The 25,350-nt window shown below is 40.4% G+C and overlaps 1 protein-coding gene across 3 annotated transcripts in view; it reads right to left on the minus strand.

The window, feature by feature from the left end:
* dhx36 (DEAH (Asp-Glu-Ala-His) box polypeptide 36) overlaps window positions 1-25,350 on the minus strand; it is a 63,213-nt gene that overhangs the window by 9,131 nt on the left and 28,732 nt on the right. For all 3 annotated transcript variants that reach the window (XM_062060292.1, XM_062060291.1, XM_062060289.1), the window contains exons 14-24: window positions 18,985-19,040; window positions 18,821-18,885; window positions 17,581-17,724; window positions 17,156-17,273; window positions 15,389-15,487; window positions 13,540-13,713; window positions 13,356-13,442; window positions 13,193-13,276; window positions 9,386-9,485; window positions 9,220-9,310; window positions 2,703-2,823 (exon numbers count right to left, since the gene is read on the minus strand). In XM_062060292.1, coding sequence (XP_061916276.1) covers window positions 2,703-2,823; window positions 9,220-9,310; window positions 9,386-9,485; window positions 13,193-13,276; window positions 13,356-13,442; window positions 13,540-13,713; window positions 15,389-15,487; window positions 17,156-17,273; window positions 17,581-17,724; window positions 18,821-18,885; window positions 18,985-19,040 — 1,139 coding nt within the window. The remainder of the gene's footprint in view (window positions 1-2,702; window positions 2,824-9,219; window positions 9,311-9,385; window positions 9,486-13,192; window positions 13,277-13,355; window positions 13,443-13,539; window positions 13,714-15,388; window positions 15,488-17,155; window positions 17,274-17,580; window positions 17,725-18,820; window positions 18,886-18,984; window positions 19,041-25,350) is intronic.

A 25,350-nucleotide genomic window follows, 5' to 3' on the forward strand; every position in this document is an offset into this window, starting at 1 on the left:
TAACATCTCCGTTCGGTGCCACACGCCCACACCATCAAAATGCCGAGGCAAACATTTCCAGATCAACACCGTATGAAAAAAATAGTGATTTTTTTTTTGTTGTGATTTCCTTCTCTGCATGAAAGTTTAAAATGAGCATATATTAATGCAGTATGAAGAAGAATGTTTTAATGTAGACACATAGAATCATCATACTGCTGTGATTATATGCATCAAGTGTAGGGATGATACTCGAAACCGGTTTTCCCGGTTGTTTGATAAGAAAAGAACCGAGTCCTCGGACTGGAATCCCTTTTTGAGAACCGGTACCCGTTATCGAGACCACTATAGTAAAGGAAAAGAGTTGATTCTTTATTCGAATCCCGTCCCGACCAGAAATGCTCCGTGGGACATCACAATAAATGACATCACGTAGCTCAGTCATTAGGCGCAGATAGCGAAAGCAGGAAAACAATGGACAGGAAAAAGCGCTACAAGGTGTAATAAAGTTCAAAACAAAAGCTATAATCTATCGAATAACTTTACTGAGAGATTTTAGCAGGGTAAAACACATGACGAACACTTTTACGACCAACCGGAAACATAGCAACGCACCTCCTTTACGGCAGCTGTCGCAACGTTCTTAAAACAACCGCAGCACATACATATATATACAACATATCTCCCTTTTTTAACTTTTGTTTTTCTTTCCTTGTAAACAAAACAAAATCACACTGTAGATGTGTTGTCTGTCTAATTATAAATAATGCAGACGAGGCGTGTTGGCTGAGTTCTTGACGTTTACTTTCACAGCGTGGCAACATGCAACACTTTTCGGGGCTACCGCGCATGCTCGTAACTCCCGTTGCATGCTGGGTAGTGAGGTTGTTATATTCTCTAGCTCATAACATTTTTCCCCCATAAAGAAATAATGTTAACTCAATAAAGTGTATTTTTTTTTAGCTTTAACTTTTCATTTATTAGCATTGTAACCACATTTGCAAAGAACTTTTCTCTTCATAGAATGTTCTTTCAATAAAGAAATAAAGTGCAAAAATTTTAAAGCATCATAACAAAGAGTTATGTCAAATAGCAGCAGAAGTGCACTTTTTGGAGAGCTGTATTATTTTCAGTTTTGTGCCCAAGGGACTGATTTTATTTAACACTATATAATTATGTATACACCTATAGTGATCACAGAGACAGGTTGTTTTTGTGTTACTGTATATATTTGTTTCTCTGAAAAATCCCACTTAATATACTTTGGGTAACAACAGTCAATATTTATTTATTTTATTTTATTTTTTTAGGTGGGTAACAGTCAATATTTATTTATTTATTAGATTTTATTTTTTTTATTATATAATAAAAGTGAGCTTTTGTAAAACCAAATATTGTGTGTTTTTTTCCATATACAACAACCTATCTGGACTCGATAAGAGAATCGATAAGGAATCGGTTCGATAAGAGGATTCGATAATAGGCTCGAACTCGATAATTCCTTATCAAACATCATCCCTAATCAAGTGTTCATTCAAGGCTAAGGCAAAATATCGAGATATATATTGTGTATCGCGATATGGCCTTAAAATATTGCGATATTAAAAAAAGGCCATATCGCCCAGCCCTACAGGAAGGTAATGGCTCACATTTTTATAGTCTTTGGTATGACTCGGCCGGGGTTTGAACTCACAACCTACCGATCTCAGGGCGGACACTCTAACCACTCGGCCACTGAGTAGGTAGCCTAGTGTATGTCTGTATGTACTGTACAGACAGACTGTATATATATATATATATATATATATATATATATATATATATATATATATATATACACATGTATGTATATATATATATATGTATATATATATATATATATATATATATATATATATATATGTATATATATATATATATATATATATATATATATATATATATATATATATATATATATATATATATATATATATATATATATATATATATATATACATATATATATACATACATATATACATATATATATATATATACATATATATATATATATATATACATATATATATATATATATATATATATATATATATATATATATATATATACATATATATATACTGAGGGAACAATGTCATGTCGTCTTTGATTTTGCCAAAAGTATTTAAAGGTTGTTTTATATTCGAGCTACTGTATAACGACAAACATTAGATGACAGCACTGCTTCCTTTAAAGGAAGCATTTCTAAAGAGGAGGAAGAAAGCAGAGGCAAACGTTTCACCTTGTGGATTTATAACATAACGTGCGTAACGTCCCTGCCATGTTTTTCTCTCCTATTCGTGTGACCTCGACAGCTTCACACTCTTCAGTAATTATGAGCAGAGGAAGATGATGATGAAGATTACTGTGACAAGAGAGGACTTGAAAGGTGTGCTCCAGCACAATGACGACACACATTGACACAGACAGACATAAAAGACCTGCACCTCTTACAAATGTGTGGGGGCTTTAAAGCACCTTTGAGAGGGAGTTGAAAGGCGGCGTTTTAATCAAATATTCATTCAAGCTAAAGCTGCCGAGACCCCCTCTGCCAACCTTTGTAGCGCTCCCCCGCCCCTCCCTACCCTGAGATGGCGCCAAAAGCAGCCACCCGAGCGGCCTTGCGCACACATTCTGACTTTTGACACGTATTATATGCTTTCCCTCCCCGGATTACTCACGCTGCTGGTTCTCATCTTGAGGTGATAGATGAGCCACGTGTAGTTGAACTTTGTCTCCTCATAATTGACAGACTTGGGGTGGATGCACACCTTTCCATCAGGCTGTGTGTAGACTTTTACCCTGCACAACGTAACAGAGTGCAAAATGGGGTCAACTTCTCAATGTGTACATCAGAATCACAAGTACTTTATTCATCCCCGAGGGGAAATTAGTGCCATGATTATAAGACTTGAATGCTTATTGGATGTAAGAATATCTGGTGCGTACCAAGACAAATCACTTGTCCACAGTCAAGGATGTATGAATGTTGCTATCGGCACAGGAGAACTGTGGTTCTTTGAGGAGAAAAACAAATTCCAACATTTGCTGTGACTAAGCATGGGCCGGTTACTCGAAAGTGACAGTTTCAAAACCACTAAAATTGAAAGTTATAGAAATTCTTTAAAGTGGCATGCGGCAAGACCCCTCCTGCTGCACACAGCTCCAGATGAAGAAGGCTAATCCCCTGAACATTTCCCTCGGTTTAAAAATGATTCAATCTCGCTGTTTTACCTGCCCTAAAAATACAGACCGTGTAGCCTACGTGCCAAACGTGTTTGCAGACATGGCAGCAAGAGAAAGGTAACACGTGGAACATGATCATGGAGATTGCTATTGCTTGTATTCCGTCACGTGACTTCTTCCTGGAAGTATTATTGCATTTCATGATTCAACTTCCCGTCTACAGTCATGTTTGCTTACCTTGTTGTTGTTGTCCACGCCGTTTACGAGTATGTGTGTTTTTCCCCCATCTTTTTTCAAATATAACTATAGATCTTCATTTCTAATTGCTGTCTTTAGTAAAAGCTTAACTCTTTCAGGTTTTGCTCACATTTGCTTTCTTTGATTTAGACTTGCTGAGTTGGTGTTTTACGAAATACGCGTAGCAAAATTGCGTCTTGAGAACTCCGAAACAAGATAAAATATAAATAACATCAAGATAATACTTAAATGGGAAATACTAAACATTAAAAGTATATCAAACAAACCTTTAACAAAGTAATCACTGCAAATTCGCTCTCCCTTCTACTCCTCTACTGGAGTGGGCGCAACTTTTCTCGCAGTCGTTTCATAAAATCTTGCAGCCTTCCGCCTTTCTAGATTACCTCTCAATGAACTCTGAAGAAACGTCTATCCTTTTCACAATTTGAACGGTTCGTACAGCCGAAGACAACGCAAGCATAGGCCATTTTTTCTTCAAGGACTAAATGGTGCCCTAGCCTTTAAATAGGCCCCTTTTTAGACCAGTTGATCTGCCGTCTCTCTTTTCTGCTCTGCCCACCTCTCCTGCGTGGAGAGGAACCGCACTCTCACATAATTAATTGGTCACCCAAGTAGGGTCCCCACATCTGCGGACCCTTCCAAGGTTTTTCGTTGTTCGCATTGGGTTGAGATTTTTCTTGCCCTGATGTGAGATCTGAGCCGAGGATGTCGTTGTGGCTTGTCTAGCCCTTTGAAACATTTGTGATTAAGGGTTATTAAGGTAAACATTGATTGATTGATTGAAAACACTCTTGTGGACAAATTTTGAGCAAGTCTCCAAAACATGTTGAGATTCAGTTTCAAGCATCTACCTTCTTTTATTTATTTTTTTAAACTTCCTAAAAGGATATTGCTATCAAATATTTATATTGTGATCTTTTTGAGCCACTTAGTGATAGGATTTTTGCATTTTACTGTATGTTTTTTTTATTTTTTTTACAAAGGTAAGGTTACAAAGAAAATAACTCATGTTGTTGTCAGTTGAGTTGCAGATTTAGCATTTTATCATTTATTGAAAAATAATTCAGACTTTTTATAACCATCCATCCATCCATCCGTCTTCTTCCACTTATCCGAGGTCGGGTCGCGGGGGCAGCAGCCTAAGCAGGGAAGCCCAGACTTTCTTTTCCCCAGCCACTTCGTCCAGCTCTTCCCGGGGGATCCCGAGGCGTTCCCAGGCCAGCCGGGAGACATAGTCTTCCCAACGTGTCCTGGGTCTTCCCTGTGGCCTCCTACCGGTTGGACATGTCCTAAACACCTCCCTAGGGAGGCGTTCGGGTGGCATCCTGACCAGATGCCCGAACCACCTCATCTGGCTCCTCTCGATGTGGAGGAGCAGCGGCTTTACTCTGAGCTCCCCCCGGATGGCAGAGCTTCTCACCCTATCTCTAAGGGAGAGCCCCACCACCCGGCGGAGGAAACTCATTTCGGCCGCTTGTACCTGTGATCTTGTCCTTTCGGTCATAACCCAAAGCTCATGACCATATTTGAGGATGGGAACGTAGATCGACCGGTAAATTGAGAGCTTTGCCTTCCGGCTCAGCTCCTTCTTCACCACAACGGATCGATACAGCATCTGCATTACTGAAGACGCTGCACCGATCCGCCTGTCTATCTCACGATCCACTCTTCCCTCACTCGTGAACAAGACTCCTAGGTATTTGAACTCCTCCACTTGGGGCAGGGTTTCCTCCCCAACCCGGAGATGGCATTCCACCCTTTTCCGGGCGAGAACCATGGACTCGGACTTGGAGGTGCTGATTCTCATCCCAGTCGCTTCACACTCGGCTGCGAACCGATCCAGTGAGAGCTGAAGATCCTGGCCAGATGAAGCCATCAGGACCACATCATCTGCAAAAAGCAGAGACCTAATCCTGCAGCCACCAAACCGGATCCCCTCAACGCCTTGACTGCGCCTAGAAATTCTGTCCATAAAAGTTATGAACAGAATCGGTGGCAAAGGGCAGTCCAACCCTCACTGGAAATGTGTCCGACTTACTGCCGGCAATGCGGACCAAGCTCTGACACTGATCGTACAGGGAGCGGACCGCCATCAGACGGTCCGATACCCCATACTCTCTGAGCACTCTCCACAGGACTTCCCGAGGGACACGGTCGAATGCCTTCTCCAAGTCCACAAAACACATGTAGACTGGTTGGGCAAACTCCCATGCGCCCTCAAGGACCCTGCCGAGAGTATAGAGCTGGTCCACAGTTCCACGACCAGGACGAAAACCACACTATTCCTCCTGAATCCGAGGTTCGACTATCCGGCGTAGCCTCCTCTCCAGTACACCTGAATATACCTTACCGGGAAGGCTGAGGGGTGTGATCCTACAATAGTTGGAACACACCCTCCGGTTCCCCTTCTTAAAGAGAGGAACCACCACCCCGGTCTGCCAATCCAGACGTACCGCCCCCCCATGTCCACGTGATGCTGCAGAGTCTTGTCAACCAAGACAGCTCCACAACATCCAGAGCCTTAAGGAACTCCGGGCGGATCTCATCCGCCCCCGGGGCCTTGCCACCGAGGAGCTTTTTAACTACCTCAGCAACCTCATCCCCAGAAATAGGAGAGCCCACCACAGATTCCCCAGGCACTGCTTCCTCATAAGAAGATGTGTTGGTGGTATTGAGGAGGTCTTCGAAGTATTCCCTCCACCGATCCACAACATCCGCAGTCGAGGTCAGCAGAACACCATCCGCAACATACACTGTGTCCGAGTTTTTGCCTCTGCGACCGCTGAAGCCGCACACCGCTTGGCCTGTCGGTACCTGTCCGCTGCCTCTGGAGTCCTATGAGCCAAAATAACCCGATAGGACTCTTTCTTCAGCTTGACGGCATCCCTCACCACCGGTGTCCACCAACGGGTTCTGGGATTACCGCCACGACAGGCACCAACTACCTTGCGGCCACAGCTCCAATCAGCCGCCTCGACAATAGAGGTGCGGAACATGGTCCACTCGGACTGAATGTCCAGCACCTCCCTCGTGACATGTTCAAAGTTTTTCTGGAGGTGGGAATTGAAACTCTCTGACAGGAGACTCTGCCAGACGTTCCCAGCAGACCCTCACAATGCGTTTGGGCCTGCCAGGTCTGTCTGGCATCCTCCCCCACCATCGCAGCCAACTCACGACCAGGTGGTGATCGGTAGAAAGCTCCGCCCCTCTCTTCACCCGAGTGTCCAAAACATGAGGCCGATGACACAACTACAAAGTCGATCATGGAACTGCGGCCTAGGGTGTCCTGGTGCCCCTTATGTTGGACACCCTTATGTTTGAACATGGTGTTTGTTATGGACAATCTGTGATGAGCACAAAATTCCAATAACAAAACACCACTCTGGTTCAGATCCGGGCGGTCATTCTTCCCAATCACGCCTCTCCAGGTTTCACTGTCGTTGCCAACATGAGCGTTGAAGTCCCCCAGTAGGACAAGGGAATCACCCGGGGGAGCACTTTCCAGTACTCCCTCGAGTGTATCCAAAAAGGGTGGGTACTCTGAACTGCTGTTTGGTGCGTAAGCACAAACAACAGTCAGTACCCGTCCCCCCACCCGAAGACAGAGGGAGGCTACCCTCTCGTCCACTGGGTTGAACTCCAACGTGCAGGCTTTGAGCCGGGGGGGCAACAAGAATTGCTACCCCAGCTTGTCGCCTCTCACTGCGTGCAACGCCAGTGTGGAAGAGAGTCCAGCCCCTCTCGAGAGAACTGGTTCCAGAGCCCTTGCTGTGCGTCGAGGTGAGTCCGACTATATCCAGCCGGAACTTCTCTACTTCGCGCACTAGCTCAGGCTCCTTCCCTCCCAGCGAGGTGACGTTCCACGTCCCAAGAGCTAGCTTATGTAGCCGAGGATCAGACCGCCAAGTGCCCTGCCTTCGTCTGCTGCCCAGCTCAAATTACACCCGACCTCTATGGCCCCTGCTATGGGTGGTGAGCCCATTGGAGGGGGGACCCACGTTGCCTCTTCGGGCTGTGCCGGGCCGGGCCCCATGGGGACAGGCCCGGCAGAACCAGGCGCTCGCCATCGTGCCCCAACTCCGGGTCTGGCTCCAGAGGGGGGCCCCGGTGACCCGCGTCCGGGCGAGGGATATCTGAGTCCTTGTTGATGCATTCCCATAGAAGTCTTCGAGCTGCTCTTTGTCTGATCCCTCACCTTGGGACACGCAAACTCCTCTACCACGGTAAGGTGGCAGCTCAGAGAGGAGTTTTATAACCATTTTAAATTAACTTTTATCATGTTCTAATATTGTGTTTAAAAATGACTGTTTAGCTGAAAAAAGTATTTTTCTCTTCTTTGAAAAAAAAAACATTTTCAAAATAACACATTTTAGGGTTGTAATCATAATAATAATAACAATGCAATATGAGCCCGTGATATGATACTAGTTCATTATTTTCTCATTCACATACAATTGTTTGAGCAAAACAAAGTCAATATTACACAATTAAACAAAATCAAAAACGACCATCTCAAAGTCCTCCTGTGTCCAGAGACATTTCCCCAAAATTGTAAACATTGACAAAAACAAAATAAAAAGATTTTGAGGAAATCAAAATATCCACACTTGTATTGATCGTACATTGAAATTATCTTTGGTATTGACACCACCAATTTATGAAAAGATACATCTTCCATGTCGTGTGGTGACTGCTACCAGGGCGGTCGTATAGAAGGGGAAAGTAATGACAATTCTCAGGTCCCACAGGCCTCTAGAGCCCACAATGAATGGGGTAGAGTGGACCACACCAATATTCTTTTAGGGGTCCCAGAATTCCTAGCAACTGCCCTGACTGCGACAATGCTCACACACCAACAGTTGTTGTTATATCATCCTCTATACTCTTATTAATCTACTTGTTAATTTCCTGTTAATATTTGCTTACTTTCTGCTGTAACGTGGTTCCATCGACACTTCGTAAACTTTACTAAGCACTTATATCTTAGTGTTGACTTAGCTTAGCTATTAGCATGCCTGCTCCTGGCTTGCTTATGCTGTAACATGTTTAGCCTTGTCCTCCAGTGAAAATAATACTTGATATTGATACTTAAGATACTAAGAAATGCAGTTTATTTGCTGTAATGTAGGTGATTATTATTAGCTTAAGAGGGTGGTTCTACACTATGGAGATACACAATTAGCTACTAACTTGTCAGCTGGGGAACTAACAATAAATACAATGTCTGCCGGAAGGGAATCCATGAATTCCAAAAAGAGCACTACGGAGTCACACTCTGGCCATGTTAACTGTGAAAAGTACTCACTTGTGTTGCCAGTTATTTAGACAGTAATGTCTGAGAATCATTTGTAGGAGACAGTAAATCTACACTGCTGTACAATCTGTACAATCCAAGTTAAATAATACGTACAGCTTTCCGCTCCTGCCACAGTGGCTCAGAAGCAATCACAACTGTAATGTTTAAGTCAAAGAGTGAGTGATCCAAACGGCACAGCATGAGGCAGACAAGATCATCGGCTCCACTGCAGGGAACAATCTGCTCATGGCCAACCATATGGTTTCGTAGTGAAACAAACAAGAATGCGAGGCCATGCATACAATCGTGCAGATATATTGTCTCAGCAGTGTGACTTGGAAAAAAATAGCGTGAAGGCAACTTTTAATTGAGACTTCAGTTGACATATTACACTGTTTAGACCATTCTCTCTGTCTGGATATCAATAATACTGATTTTGTACTTCAAAATTAACTTACCCGGGCCTCTTTCTGCTGTGGGAAGGTCGGATCATGGCTACCTTAGGATACAGACCAGCTACGATCACAGCTTTGATGAGCTTCTCGTTATCTGAGGGAGAGAATTTTATTTTTTGCAGTGCATCATCTTTTAATGTTTTGGCAGACTGCACCTCCTCGGTCTCACCTGAGTTGACATTAGATTTGGGGTCTTTAGGGTACCTGCTGCTGACAAAGCCTGTATGCATGAGATGCTCAGCAAACTGTCCCTTCATGTTTTGTAGCATCTAAAGGGAAAAGTAAATCAAATGTCCAATTCACACTAATGATGATTAACGCTGATTCAACCCTGTTAACCATAATGGACATTTTAGCCAACCAGGAAACAGAAGAAAGTCCATCCATCCATCCATTTTCTGACGCTTGTCCCAGAAATTCACTTCCGGAAAAGGCACAATGACTTTAACAGCTCTAGCTGGCGGCAACCTTCTCATGTAGTTTTTGTGAAGTCCACAAAAGCTTTATCTACCTCTGCATGCACTTGATTACGCTACTATGATGATGGTGTTTCACTTGTTTTGTTATTTACAATAAATATTAAGTGGCACGTATATGCTCTTTAATGCTATTAAAACATTGCCAAAGCCCATGTCCAAAGCCATGGCAAGTGGTTTTACCGACAAGACAAGACTATTTTCATCCACAATCGCCATGAACCGTCATCACTGGAGCCAGAGGTGGCCTGGCTAGATTTACGACCTCTACGGCGGAGCAGGCAGAAGACGGTAGATGTAAGAACCACCACAACGGCTGCGATGGCGGAAAAAGGCACCTCCACATCCATGTGGGCCCAGTTATGGGGAAATAACAACCTAAGACCTCAACGGTGGAACAGGCAGAGGAGGATTGCTAACCCTATGGAGCGTCACAACGGCTCGGATGGCGGATGAAAACTGCAGCAGAAAAGGGTCCCCAGTCGTCTTGGACCCCATACCACTGGACCCTGACCCGGATCTGTCAAGGATCGTGTGGTGACTGTGCACCAGTCTCCCCACGTTAAACAAAGTCACGCACAGGCATCTTCCATAAAGGGATACATCCCTACCACATATATATATATATGTGTATATATATATATATATGTGTGTATATATATATATATATATATATATATATATATATATATATATATATATATATATATATATATATATATATATATATATATATTAGGGCTGCAACAACTAATCGATTATAAAAACAGTTGGCGATTAATTTAGTCATCGATTCGTTGGATCTATGCTATGCGCATGCGCAGAGGCAATTTTTTTTTTTTTTATTTTTTATAAATAAACCTTTATTTATAAACTGCAACATGTATAAACAGCTGAGAAACAATAATCAAAATAAGAATGGTGCCAGTATGCTGTTTTTTTCTCTCAATAAAATACTGGAAAGGATAGAAATTTAGTTAGCCTCTTTTATCCGATTATTAATCGATTAATCAACGTAATAATCGACAGATTAATCGATTATCAAATTAATCGTTAGTTGCAGCCTTAATATATATATATATATATATATATATATATATATATATATATATATATATATATATATATATATATATATATATATATATATATATATATACATATATATATATACAAACCCTGTTTCCATATGAGTTGGGAAATTGTGTTAGATGTAAATATAAACGGAATACAATGATTTGCCAATCCTTTTCAAAGAGTCCACATTTCAAATTGTTTTTGGAAACTGTGGACGTCATGTCCTCCGGCCCAAAGAGGAAAAGAACCATCCGGATTGTTATAGGCGCAAAGTTGAAAAGCCAGCATCTGTGATGGTATGGGGGTGTGTTAGTGCCCAAGACATGGGTAACTTACACATCTGTGAAGGCGCCATTAATGCTGAAAGGTACATACAGGTTTTGGAGCAACATATGTTGCCATCCAAGCAACGTTACCATGGACGCTCCTGCTTATTTCAGCAAGACAATGCCAAGCCACATGTTACATCAACGTGGCTTCATAGTAAAAGAGTGCGGGTACTAGACTGGCCTGCCTGTAGTCCAGACCTGTCTCCCATTGAAAATGTCTGGCGCATTATGAAGCCTAAAATAGCACAACGGAGACCCCCGGACTGTTGAACAACTTAAGCTGTACATCAAGCAAGAATGGGAAAGAATTCCACCTGAGAAGCTTAAAAAATGTGTCTCCTCAGTTCCCAAACGTTTACTGAGTGTTGTTAAAAGGAAAGGCCATGTAACACAGTGGTGAACATGCCCTTTCCCAACTACTTTGGCACGTGTTGCAGCCATGAAATTCTAAGTTAATTATTATTTGCAAAAAAATAATAAAGTTTATGAGTTTGAACATCAAATATGTTGTCTTTGTAGTGCATTCAATTGAATATGGGTTGAAAAGGATTTGCAAATCATTGTATTCCGTTTATATTTACATCTACACAATTTCCCAACTCATATGAAAAACGGGGTTTGTATATATATATATATATATATATATATATATATATATATATATATATATATATATATATATATATATATATATATATATATATATATATATATATATATATATATATTTATTAGGGCTGCAACAACTAATCGATTAAATCGATTGAAATCGATTAAAATCGATTATAAAAATAGTTGGCGGTTAATTTAGTCATCGATTCGTTGGAACTATGCTATGCGCATGCGCGGAGGCTTTTTTTAATTTTATTTTAAAAAATTGTTTTTTTGTTTTTTTTATAAACCTTTATTTATAAACTGCAACATTTACAAACAGCTGAGAAACAATAATCAAAGTAAGTACAAAAACAGTACAAAACAGCGCCAGGGCGGCGCTGAGGCTACGTCTCATGAGGTGGAGGTAAGCTAGCCAATGATGTGTCATGTACAGCTCACGTGACGACGCCGTCTGGAAACATTCGAAAAATGGCGCAGGTAAACCGTACGGATAGTTCAGCAGAAAAACATCTTGAGGTTATTGCTTCAATGGAGAAAAGTGTACGACCTAAGTCGTCAAAAGTGTGGGAACACTTTACTTTAAAGACTTCAAAGAAGATCGTTTCCTGCAAAATGGCACGGAAGTACAACATTGCTTCAGGAGCACCTGAAAAGGAAACATGTTGGAGCCATGGATGAAGGGAACTCGCAGTACGTAACTTTTTAAGTCCATAGTGGCAACAGGCATTCATGAGTTCAGCTTTTTTGTGAGTAACGTTAACGTTGTGCCTTTGTTGCAACGCGGGGCTGATAGTGTCTCCGGCACATTTGACTCCGTTTTGAGAGAGAAAACGCACGGTTACCAATTTCAAAATAAACGTAATGGACAGAAATATCTCAGGTTGGTTTCATAATGGATCAATGCAGCCAGGCCCGATAAAGCTATATAAATCTATTTAGATTTTAGTGACGCTTTAGTATAACTAAACGTTATAAAGGTGCTGGAATATTTCATGCTATTATTTACAGGCAGCCTAAAATGAATCCTTGATTATTCACAACAGAAACGTGTACAATATCTGATTCAGTTCTGATGAGTTACATTTCTGTGTTATTATTGGTGTATGCTGCACCCCCAATGTCCAGAACATGGTGCCCGTATGCTGGTTTTTTTCAATAAAATACTGGAAAGGATAGAAATGTAGTTTGTCTCTTTTATCCGATTATTAATCGATCAATCGAAGTAATAATCGACAGATTAATCGATTATCAAATTAATCGTTACTTGCAGCCCTAATATATATATATATATATATATATATATATATATATATACATATATATATATATATATATATATATATATATATATATATATATATATATATATATATATATATATATATATATATATATATATATATGTAAACATACATTGTATATAAATAAAGGAAAGTGTGTTTTTAAGAATATACATGTGTGTGTACCAATTTTGCTCACCTTGAGTGTGTTGGCAGAGAGGAAGTTGTCCCAGCAGTAGTCCCTCTCACAACGTGCACCACGTTGTTTAGCATCCTCCCAGCCCTGACCAATCATTGGATTAAATGAAGTTGGATCAGTTGGTCCATCACACAGCGACTGTAGGTGTGAGCCACTTTATTACCTGAAAGGCATTGACTACAGTGAGGTGGTCACTCTTGGAGTTTCTAGACAAGGTTTTCCTCCTCATGTCCGCCATCTTTTCTTTGCCCTGAGTAGAAAATCAAATAACAGCGTGATGTAATCCTGTGGACAGGTGTGTATCTATATATGCTTGCTGCATTAATGTATGAGAGTCAAAGGTCTACCAGGGGTATGAAGAAAGGGTCTTTGAAGCTGAGAGATGCGGCAATGGTGAGCACCGGGTCAAGGCAGCCAAGCAGAGCTCCAAACAGGATGAGTTTCCCAATGTGAGGCTCTACGGGCAGGCGGGCCAGATGGACACCGAGCGCTGTCAGATTCTCGGAATGATCCAAGGCATTCTGACAAACAGCAAAGCAAAAGTGTAGAGTAGCTTAATATCTTATATTAAATATAGCCTTGCTTTTATTAAACTCATTTTAGTTTGATATATTAAATAACATTAACAGACACCTGATGTTTAAAGTTCATAGTATATCCAGCCTAACATGCTATCTGTAGCTGTAATACAGTTACCGTATTTTTCGGAGTATAAGTCGCTCCGGAGTATAAGTCGCACCGGCCGAAAATGCATAATAAAGAAGGAAAAAAACATACATATGTCGCACTGGAGTATAAGTCGCATTTTTTGGGGAAACTTATTTGATAAAACCCAACACCAAGAATAGACATTTGAAAGGCAATTTAAAATAAATAGAGAATAGTGAACAACAGGCTGAATAAGTGTACGTTATATGACGCATAAATAACCAACTGAAAACGTGCCTGGTATGTTAACGTAACATATTATGGTAAGAGTCATTCAAATAACTATAACATATAGAACATGATATACGTTTACCGAACAATCTGTCACTCCTAATCGCTAAATCCGATGAAATCGTATACGTCTAGTCCAGTGGTTCATAACCTTGTTGGAGGTACCGAACCCCACCAGTTTCATATGCGCATTCACCGAACCCTTCTTTAGTGAAAAATTAAATGATGTTTTTTTTCAAATTCAAGACAAAGCTATATGTTTTTGCTAACACTTTAGTATGGGGAACATATTCTAAGTAACAAAGACTTAATTTAGAGTTTTTTGGACACTAGGGGAACATATTCTAAGTAACAAAGACTTATTTTAGAGTTATTTGGTTAGGGTTAGGGGGTAAGGGCCAGGGTTAGAGGGTTAGGGTTATAATAAGGCCATGCCGAATAAGGCATTAATAAGTACTTAATAATGACTAGTTAAGAGCCAATATGTTACTAATTTGCATGTTAATAAGCAACTAATTAATGGTGAATATGTTCCCCATACTAAAGTGTAACCATGTTTTTTTACTGGTGCACAAAATGAACCATGCATGAACATCACCTTGTTCAAAGAACAAAACCAACACCGTGCATAAACTCACAACAAATTACACACCTGCAAATCAGTGTGACTTCTGCTGTTGCCGTATCCGTAGTATGCCGATAGGGAGAAGCTTTTATTTACACGGGTGTGTCTTGACCTCCGCCAAACCCCTGAGCCCGACTCACCGAACCCCTAGGGTTCGATCGAACCCAGGTTAAGAACCACTGACTGGTGTAGTCTCTTAAGTGAATGAGCTAAATAATATTATTTGATATTTTACGGTAATGTGTTAATAATTTCACACATAAGTCGCTCCTGAGTATAAGTCGCACGCAAACTAAGAAAAAAACTGCGACTTATAGTCCGAAAAATACAGTACCTAATGTTGAGCCTTATATTTAATTACTTGTATTCTATGGTTATCGTCATTCTTTTCCTCTTTGTCATCACTTTTGTCCCTCTGTGGTACCATCACTAAAAATAAAAATCAGTGATGGCAACTAAGTTTTGTGTGACTTTTGTGTCGATACAAAAACCTACAAGTCCATCAATTAAATGGAACATTTCCCTGCTCTCAAAACACAAACAAGAATTTGCTACCGAGACAACTTCTCCAACGAAGACAGAACAATTTCCCAACCGTGGCTAATTCTTTACTTCTTTGTGCTCTTCCTTACCAGGTTTTGGAGGTTCTTGATGGCCAGATGGACAGCCTTTTCAGCGGGGGGGTCAATCGTTTTCTGCAGGAAGACAGCAATGCTGCCGAGCTTCAATATCTGTCCAGGGAAAATGAGAGTACACAATCCGTCATACTCAAATGACACAATCCTATTTCTTGTGCCTAACTAAACAAGTTAGATGCTAATTAATTGTCTGTTTTTCATACAGACTGATGCATTAATTCAGACTTGTTCCAGCTGGCTTCACTTCAAACACATTAAGCTGTACTTCAGAAGCATCCAACATCCAAATACACATTCAATAGTCTCTGGTGCAGGCATTGCCAACACTCGATGGGAGTGAACTTTGCCTTTGTGTTCCATTAGCATGCGATGAGGCAAGACTGAGTGTATTGGGAGGCTTTGCAAAGAGGATGGTAAAGATAAATAGCAAGCCAGAGCCACAAAAGACAATCCTCCTCAGGGCTTCCAGAGGGCGCCCGTCGAGTAGGAAGTCCCCGATGCTACATGTATATGCAGTATCTCACTGAAGTGAGTAGGGTAGCCCCCACATTTCAGCAGCCATCTTCTCTTCAGACAATACTATAGAAATGTAACCTAAAGAGGTCAATTTTTTTCTATTTTGTTTCCGTTTATACCCCCATTATTTACTTTTTACTTTTTAAATTCGATCTCAATTCTGTACACTGCTGCTGGAATTTAATTTTCCTGGGGGAACTCTCCTGAAGGAATCAATAAAGTACTATCTATCTATCTATGTACAGCTTGCACAGCAAGATTTACTATCCACTGAAAATGAGTCAACACACAGCCATTATTGTCTAAATAGATAGTAACACAATTGAGTACACTTCATAGTGAACATGTCCAAGCATTGTTATTAAGCACTGCCTTAATCCTCTTGGACAAGAAATTAACTAGAACTGCCTCTTTGGCTGACACTATGGTTAATTTTAGTCAGCAAGCAACTAATTATGTGTCCCCATACAAAGTTTGGGGCCGCTCCCTAAGCCATGATTACATAAAACTGTTTATTGGTATCTTAAGCATTATGAAATATCATTATCACTGGAGAACAAACACACAGACAAGCCAGGAGCAGACATGCTAATAGCTAAACTAACCGCTAAGTTAGCTTAAACCAACACCAAGACGTAGGTGGTTAGTATTGTTTAAGAAGCGTAGATGGAAACACGATGCAGCAGAAAGTAAGCAAATATTAACAGGAAATTAACAAGTAGTTTAATCAGTCTACCCTATATATATATATATATATATATATATATATATATATATATATATATATATATATACACACACATACATACACACACACACATCTCTATTTGCAGGAAAACCTGCGAAACAGGCTTGTAGGGATGAAATAGCCTCAGTGTTTTTTCCTGACCTAACGTATATTCCGCTCTACACCGGTATTGAGCACTGTATAATGGAACTGGAAACTCAAGACAGCCATGACATTATGTTCTTTACAAGTGTATGTAAACTTTTTATCACGACTGTATACGCACGCACGCGCGCACGCAAAAACTCTGATCGGAACATTCCTATTCTAAAGTATAGAACAGTCTTACAATATATTGGACTTCTCTGCGTGTCTGTTGGGACGCAACAATATTTTTCATATAGAAGGTCTTTCCGTCGCTAAATGATCACATTCATAATTTCTCATATGCTTTGCATTGTGTGCGGATGGCTGATCACATAAATGAAGCTGCATGTGTGCATGTGTTACTGAGGGACCTTGATTTGCAGGCACAGTTCCTCCAGGGGTGTCCTCATGATTTCGGGTAATTGGTAGTCATCCAGCAGGCTGGCTCTGAGACCGTTGTAGAAATGATAACACTTCCCTGGACACACACTGTATATATATATATTTGTATATGCAGAACAAAAAGAGAAAGAAAACAAAAGTTATGTCAGTCATTTAATTGAGAATGAATGGCACAAAACAGCACTTTGCCAGCAGTTGGCACTAATTGGGTCTGGCTCCACTCTGATGTGGGAGCTAGCCAACAAAAGCAACAATACCAGCTGGAAACATTCTGCTTTTGTGAGTACACACTGCTGGTTGGCGAATGGCGTGGACATATGGGGAGCTAGGATTATAAAACTAAGGTTGATATTGCATATAATTACATAGACAAAAATATGTAAATATTACCCACCGGCCAGCACGTCCTTTCCTCTGCTTGGCGTTGGCCAAGCTCACCCACTCGGCTGTCATGGTGCTGATGTTGTTGTTGGTGTCAAAGTTAGTTTCCTTAATCTTCCCTCCATCGATCACATAAACCACATCATCTATGGTGATGCTGTGTGGCGGGGGAGAGAAGGGAAAATGGGAATGAAGTCAGATGGAAAAACACATCAAAGCAGGCGGTCCGAAAATGCTTCATTATGACTCACAATCTTTCTGAAGTAAAAGATACAATTGAGCCCAAGGGAGAATTTAACGCCTATTTTTAGAGAAGTGATGGAGAGCATGGGCCACTTCTTAAATACGTGTGTGTGTATTTGTGAGCGCATGAATACATCTTCAAAGAGACAGTCTGTTCTATTCAAGGCAATATGTCTGACCTAGTAATAAATCCAAGAAATATATGCTAATTATCCTTTCATCATCGCTTCTATAAAATCCTTGGACGCGTGCACATGCACGGACATACACGTTCTTGTATTTCTTACCTTCTTGAGACCTCCAAAAAATGCCTAACTCTTTAGGACCACCCTTTCTAGATAAGATAAGGTTTGTATTTACAACATCAATAATATATACATACTATGCAAATATAAAAAAAGTAAGCTTTTAGTTAATTTTTTTTGTTTGTAATTGGTTTTTAATCTTCATTATTTACTTCAAGTTATTACAGTATGTCTATATAAATATTTATTTATTTATTTTATACATTTTGGCCAAAGGCAGCGCATCTCAATTTCTTTCACACACTTGTTATTCCATATGTTGGCCAGAGGGGGAGCACTTCAAATTTTTACACACGCTTGTTATTTCATATGTTGACCAGAGGGGGAGCACTTTTAAAAGAGACACACAGTCAATTTGAAAAATCCCTCCTTTTTGGGACCACCCTCATTTTGATAGATGTCACCAGCAGTGGTGCAAATGAGACATTCTCTATTAGATGCAATGTTATTGGGACCATGATTTATGTCATCACTTGTTCACATCTCCTCATATGGAAGACTTTTCCTTCTTCATGTCTCAAGAAGGGTAGAAATACAAGGACACACACACACACACACACACACACACACACACACACACACACACACACACACACACACACACACACACACACAGACAGAGTAAATGGAAAAAGCGTCATCACATTTCAGCTAAGAGAAAACCAAAAACAATTGGTGCTGGAGCAGTCCAAGAGACACACTTACCTTGTCTCGGCTATATTGGTAGCAATAACAATCTTTCGCACCCCAGGAGGCGGCCTTTTGAACACCTGGGAGGAGCGGAAGACAAAGATGAGATTGGATTTCGGTCATAATTAAGAAAGAGGTTTGCCAAGTCGGCCCAGACGAGCGAAACAGTAAATACTGACCTGTGTCTGATTAATAGTGGGCATGAGCGAGTGCAGCGGGATGATAACAAAGCTCTCTAAAACACAAACAAAAATGTGGCATTGGAAACAACAGAATACAACTTGCTTCTGGTTAGAGCTGCTAAAAACACAAAAGGGAATGCATCAACTTAGATATATGATATACTTAATTTTTCACTTGTGAATATTGAGTAAGTGACAATAAAGTGAGCTTCATTGTGCTGATGGAATTAATAGTGTCTGTCTCCATAGTTACTATATGTCTTTACTAACTAACATGTAAGCAGTTACTTTGCAAAAGCAAAAAACAAATTATTCCAGCTTTACATTTACATTAGGACTCTTTACAGACTGCTGATTTGTCAGAGAATGCTGATGCAGTGAGGTCTGCAAGTAGTTGGACAGTTTTGTGTATAATTTGCTTTTTCTGCAATTGATTTTAAACTAAACAGTGATAGAAGTGTAGATTTTTAGCTTAAATGTTTTACAAAATATACAGTACAGCATATACCCTTTAGGAATTACCATATTTTTCAGACTATAAGTCACAGTTTTTTTCATAGTTTGGCCGGGGGTGCGACTTATACTCAGGAGTGACTTATGTGTGAAATTATTAACACATTACCGCAAAATATCAAATATTATTATTTAGCTCATTCACGTAAGAGACTAGACGTATAAGATTTCATGGGATTTAGCGATTAGGAGTGACAGATTGTTTGGTAAACGTATAGCATGTTCTATATGTTATAGTTATTTGAATGACTCTTACCATAATATGTTACGTTAACATACCAGGCACGTTCTCAGTTGGTTATTTATGCGTCATATAACGTACACTTATTCAGCCTGTTCACTATTCTTTACTTATTTTAAATTGCCTTTCAAATGTCTATTCTTGGTGTTTGGTTGTATCAAATACATTTCCCCAAAAAATGCGACTTATACTCCAGTGCGACTTATATATGTTTTTTCCCTTCTTTATTGTGCATTTTCGGCAGGTGCGACTTATACTCCGAAAAATACGGTAGACATTTTATACAGAGCACGTTCATTTTTATAAGCTCAAACAAATGTTAGGTGTCACTAATATCTGGGTAAGTGGAATTATTGCACTAAAATCGTCTGAATCGAGAGTCAACTTTTGCATCAAAAACATTGGAAATCTTTTTTATATTGGAAGTTTTTGCATACACTCATGGCACTCAGCATCAAGGGTTGGAATTGGGGGTTAAATCACTAAAAATGATTCCCAGGCGCGGCCACCACTGCTGCTCACTGCTCCCCTCACCTCCCAGGGGGTGAACAAGGGGATGGGTCAAATGCAGAGAACAAATTTCAGCACACCTAGTGTGTGAGTGACAATCATTGGTACTTTAACTTAACTTAACTTTAATTTTAAAACATTTAAAACCTTTTTGTTAGGGCTGTCAAAAATAAGTAGTTAAATGGGAACTGCACTTTTTTGGGATTTTTTCCTATCGTTCACAATCATTATGAAAGACATGACGATGGATGTGTTTTTTTATGCATTCTAGATATTACATAAATGCGATCAAAAGTCTGCTTACAAGGGAGCTTATGTGAGCCGCTCTATTCTGCCTATAAAGCCCTTAACAAACATCCAAACAACTCCATTAAGATTTTGTATAAATTAATGAATGAAATTTGAATAAATGAATAAATGTATTTATTCCGGCAGACAGACATATACAGCAACACTTCATCATTCTTTGTAATTTGACAGACATGCAACAGCACCCACCGAAAAGGGATACGGGAAAAAAGCAAGAATGCTTATCCATGTCCCGCCCCTAATTTACAATCAACTTATTGGTTATATATGTTGGTTATATATGTTGGTTATATAGTCCAAGTTTCAACAGCAGATTCGATGGATACATGACAATTTCAGAACAAGTATAATAACATATGATAATGGAAGATAATAACAAGTCAGTATACATACACCAATGTGGATATAATAGCACTGAGTGACCATGAGATTAGCTCCATCTTGCCTGTGTATCTTTCGTCTTCTGAAGCCTTGTCTGGTGTGTTATGTCCCTTATTCCACAGTGAGTTATTTTGCACCTGTGTCCCACAGTTGAGATAGTCCAAACAACTGGTCATGTTTTTGATAGTTTCCCAACAACACATCTTTTACCGCAAGGTTGAACACTCTTAGGCTAGAAGACAGTTTAATTTCTCTGCTCATATTGTCCCACGGTTTCACCCCCAGCTATAGATAAAGTTTGAGCCTTGAATATGGAATTTACCATGTTATGTTTGAATTTCAGGACACCCCTGAGTTCATGTGGACCATCTCTGAGTGAAAACAGACTCTGTATATTTGCAGGTAGAGCCCTTTGTGAGGCCATAAACATAACTTGAAGGCTACTGTATTGGATTATATCATGTAGTTTAAGAAAATTACTCATTTTGAACAGATCATTGGTATGAGCTCTATATGGGGCATAATGTATCATTCTAATTGCCTTTTTCTGGAGCTTAAATAGCAGTTCAATAGTGTCCCTGCAGGTGTGCCCCCAAACTTCAGTGCAATACTGTAAATGCGGCAATAAAAGAGCAAAGTAAATCGTTTTAAGTGAATTTTGATTTGGTAATTTTTGCATTTTCCACAAAATGGAGACACCCTTAGCCAATTTAGACTGTACTGCTTTCACATGTGGTTTCGAAGTCAGTAGAGTAAAAGGGCGGTGCATTGAAATGCAGGAGCTTGAACACGCTCTTGGGAGTGTAGAGCGATTTGGCAAAAAACACCCGTCATTTCTGTCAATTTCATGGCTGGCTCAAAGCGTGAACACTCTGTGATCACATACGACCGACAGACAATTTTGGATGTGGATAGATGGGGTCGTTATAGACTGAAAGATGCATGTACGGTGGACCTCCTCGCTAGCATGGGAATACTTCGCGGGCTACATCGAGCGGCCTTTGTAGCAGCGGAGTCAAGTACTAGCGGGGACCGTCAATGGAGGAGACGTAAGCGGTGTGAGCGGAAGCAGAAGCGGGGATGCCGAGCGGGGCTAACAACAAAGGGAAAAGCTAATCCCCAAAGAAGCGTGGAGTGTCCGGGTAAGGAGTCATTTAAACTAGAACTAGCCGGCGCCAGGCTAGATAATCCCTGCACACATAGCAATTCTCTTAGAATAAAACACAACTCACATAATGTTTTTTCTTTTGTGACCGTGTCAGAGGCAGACATACATTGTACTGAGGTGGCTAACTATGATGCGTTCAGTTTATCGCAGCATCAAGCAAACAATCTGAAAATTCCCATCGTATCAATTCCTAGATATGGTCGAAACTATTTAAAGTGCACTACGCATAATAAACGCAACATTATTAATATTGCTACTTCGGATAATTTCAACAAACAATCCTCAAAACAGCCCACTACCTATAATATGGGCTTTTTAAACATAAGATCATTATCTTCCAAAACGTTACTAGTTAATGAGGTCATTAGAGACAACAAACTTGACGTCGTTGGTCTCCCCGAGACCTGGCTCAAACCAGACGATTTTTTTTGCGCTAAATGAGGCATCTCCTCCTAACTATACGAATGCACATGTTGCCCGTCCTCTTAAAAGGGGAGGGGGTGCCGCACTAATATACAATGAAAACTATAATTTTACACCTAACCTAAATAATAAATATAACTCGTTTGAGGTGCTCACTATGAGGTTTGTCACACCGCTACCTCTCGACCTGGCTGTTATCTACCGCCCCCCTGGGCCCTATTCGGACTTCATCAGTGAATTCTCAGAGTTTGTTGCTGATCTAGTGACGCACGCCGACAATATAATCATAATGGGGGACTTTAATATCCATATGAATACCCCATCGGACCCTCCATGCGTGGCGCTCCAGACTATAATTGATAGCTGTGGTCTTACACAAATAATAAATGAACCCACGCATCGCAACGGTAATACGATAGATCTAGTGCTTGTCAGGGGTGTCACCACCTCTAAAGTTACGATACTCCCGTACACTAAAGTAATGTCCGGTCATTACCTTATAAAATTCGAAGTTCTGACTCATTGTCAACAAACTAATAATAATAATAATAATAACTACTATAGCAGCCGCAACATTAATGCTGCCACAACGACGACTCTTACTGACCTACTGCCTTCGGTAATGGCACCATTCCCAAATTATGTGGGCTCTGACAATCATTGGTACTTTAACTTAACTTAACTTAACCTCACTAACAACTTTAACGACGCCCTGCGCGACACCATTGATAGTGTAGCACCGCTAAAGCTGAAAAGGGCCCCTAAAAGGCGTACCCCATGGTTTACAGAAGAAACTAAAGCCCAGAAATTATCATGTAGAAAGCTGGAACGCAAATGGCGTGCGACTAAACTTGAGGTTTTCCATCAAGCATGGAGTGATAGTTTAATAACTTATAAACGCATGCTTACCTCAGCTAAAGCTAAATATTACTCAAATCTCATCCACCTCAACAAAAATTATCCTAAATTTTTGTTTAGTACAGTAGCATCGCTAACCCAACAATGGACTCCTCCCAGTAGCTCCACCCACTCAGCAGATGACTTTATGAATTTCTTTAATAAGAAAATTGAAGTCATTAGAAAAGAGATTAAAGACAATGCATCTCAGCTACAACTGGGTTCTATTAACACAGATACGACTGTATATACGACGGACACTGCCCTCCAAAATAGTTTCTCTCTCTTTGATGAGATAACATTGGAGGAATTGTTAAAATGTGTAAATGGGACAAAACAAACAACATGTTTACTTGACCCAATTCCTGGGAAACTTATCAAGGAGCTTTTTGTATTATTAGGTCCATCAGTGTTAAATATTATAAACTTATCACTTTCCTCTGGCACTGTTCCCCTAGCATTCAAAAAAGCGGTTATTCATCCTCTACTCAAAAGACCTAACCTCGATCCTGATCTCTTGGTAAACTACCGGCAGGTGTCCCACCTTCCGTTTATCTCGAAAATCCTCGAAAAAATTGTCGCACAGCAGCTAAATGAACACTTAGCGTCTAACAATCTCTGTGAACCTTTTCAATCCGGTTTCAGGGCAAATCACTCTACGGAGACAGCCCTCGCAAAAATGACTAATGATCTATTGCTAACGATGGATTCTGATGCGTCATCTATGTTGCTGCTTCTTGATCTTAGCGCCGCTTTCGATACTGTTGATCATAATATTTTATTAGAGCGTATCAAAACGCGTATTGGGATGTCAGACTTAGCCTTGTCTTGGTTGAACTCTTATCTTACTGACAGGATGCAGTGTGTCTCCCATAACAATGTGACCTCGGACTATGTTAAGGTAACGTGCAGAGTTCCCCAGGGTTCGGTTCTTGGCCCTGCACTCTTTAGTATTTACATGCTGCCGCTAGGTGACATCATACGCAAATACGGTGTGAGCTTTCACTGTTATGCTGATGACACTCAACTCTACATGCCCCTAAAGCTGACCAACACGCCGGATTGTAGTCAGCTGGAGGCGTGTCTTAATGAAATTAAACAATGGATGTCCGCTAACTTTTTGCAACTCAACGCTAAGAAAACGGAAATGCTGATTATCGGTCCTGCTCAACACCGACATCTATTTAATAATACCACCTTAACATTTGACAACCAAACAATTAAACAAGGCGACTCGGTAAAGAATCTGGGTATTATCTCCGACCCAACTCTCTCGTTTGAGTCACACATTAAGAGTGTTACTAAAACGGCCTTCTTTCATCTCCGTAATATCGCTAAAATTCGTTCCATTTTGTCCACAAGCGATGCTGAGATCATTATCCATGCGTTCGTTACATCTCGTCTCGATTACTGTAACGTTTTATGTCTAGCATTAAAAGATTACAGTTGGTACAAAATGCGGCTGCTAGACTTTTGACAAAAACAAGAAAGTTTGATCATATTACGCCTATACTGGCTCACTTGCACTGGCTTCCTGTGCACCTAAGATGCGACTTTAAGGTTTTGCTACTTACGTATAAAATACTACACGGTCAAGCTCCAGCCTATCTTGCCGATTGTATTGTACCATATGTCCCGGCAAGAAATCTGCGTTCAAAGAACTCCGGCTTATTAGTGATTCCCAGAGCCCAAAAAAAGTCTGCGGGCTATAGAGCGTTTTCTATTCGGGCTCCAATACTATGGAATGCCCTCCCGGTAAAAGTTAGAGATGCTACCTCAGTAGAAGCATTTAAGTCTCATCTTAAAACTCATTTGTATACTCTAGCCTTTAAATAGACTCCCTTTTTAGACCAGTTGATCTGCCGTTTCTTTTCTTTTCTTTTCTACTCTGCTCCCAACCCGGGGTGGACCGCTAGCCTGT

Source organism: Entelurus aequoreus, linkage group LG10 (genome assembly GCF_033978785.1).
Source record: "Entelurus aequoreus isolate RoL-2023_Sb linkage group LG10, RoL_Eaeq_v1.1, whole genome shotgun sequence".
NCBI lineage: Eukaryota > Metazoa > Chordata > Actinopteri > Syngnathiformes > Syngnathidae > Entelurus > Entelurus aequoreus.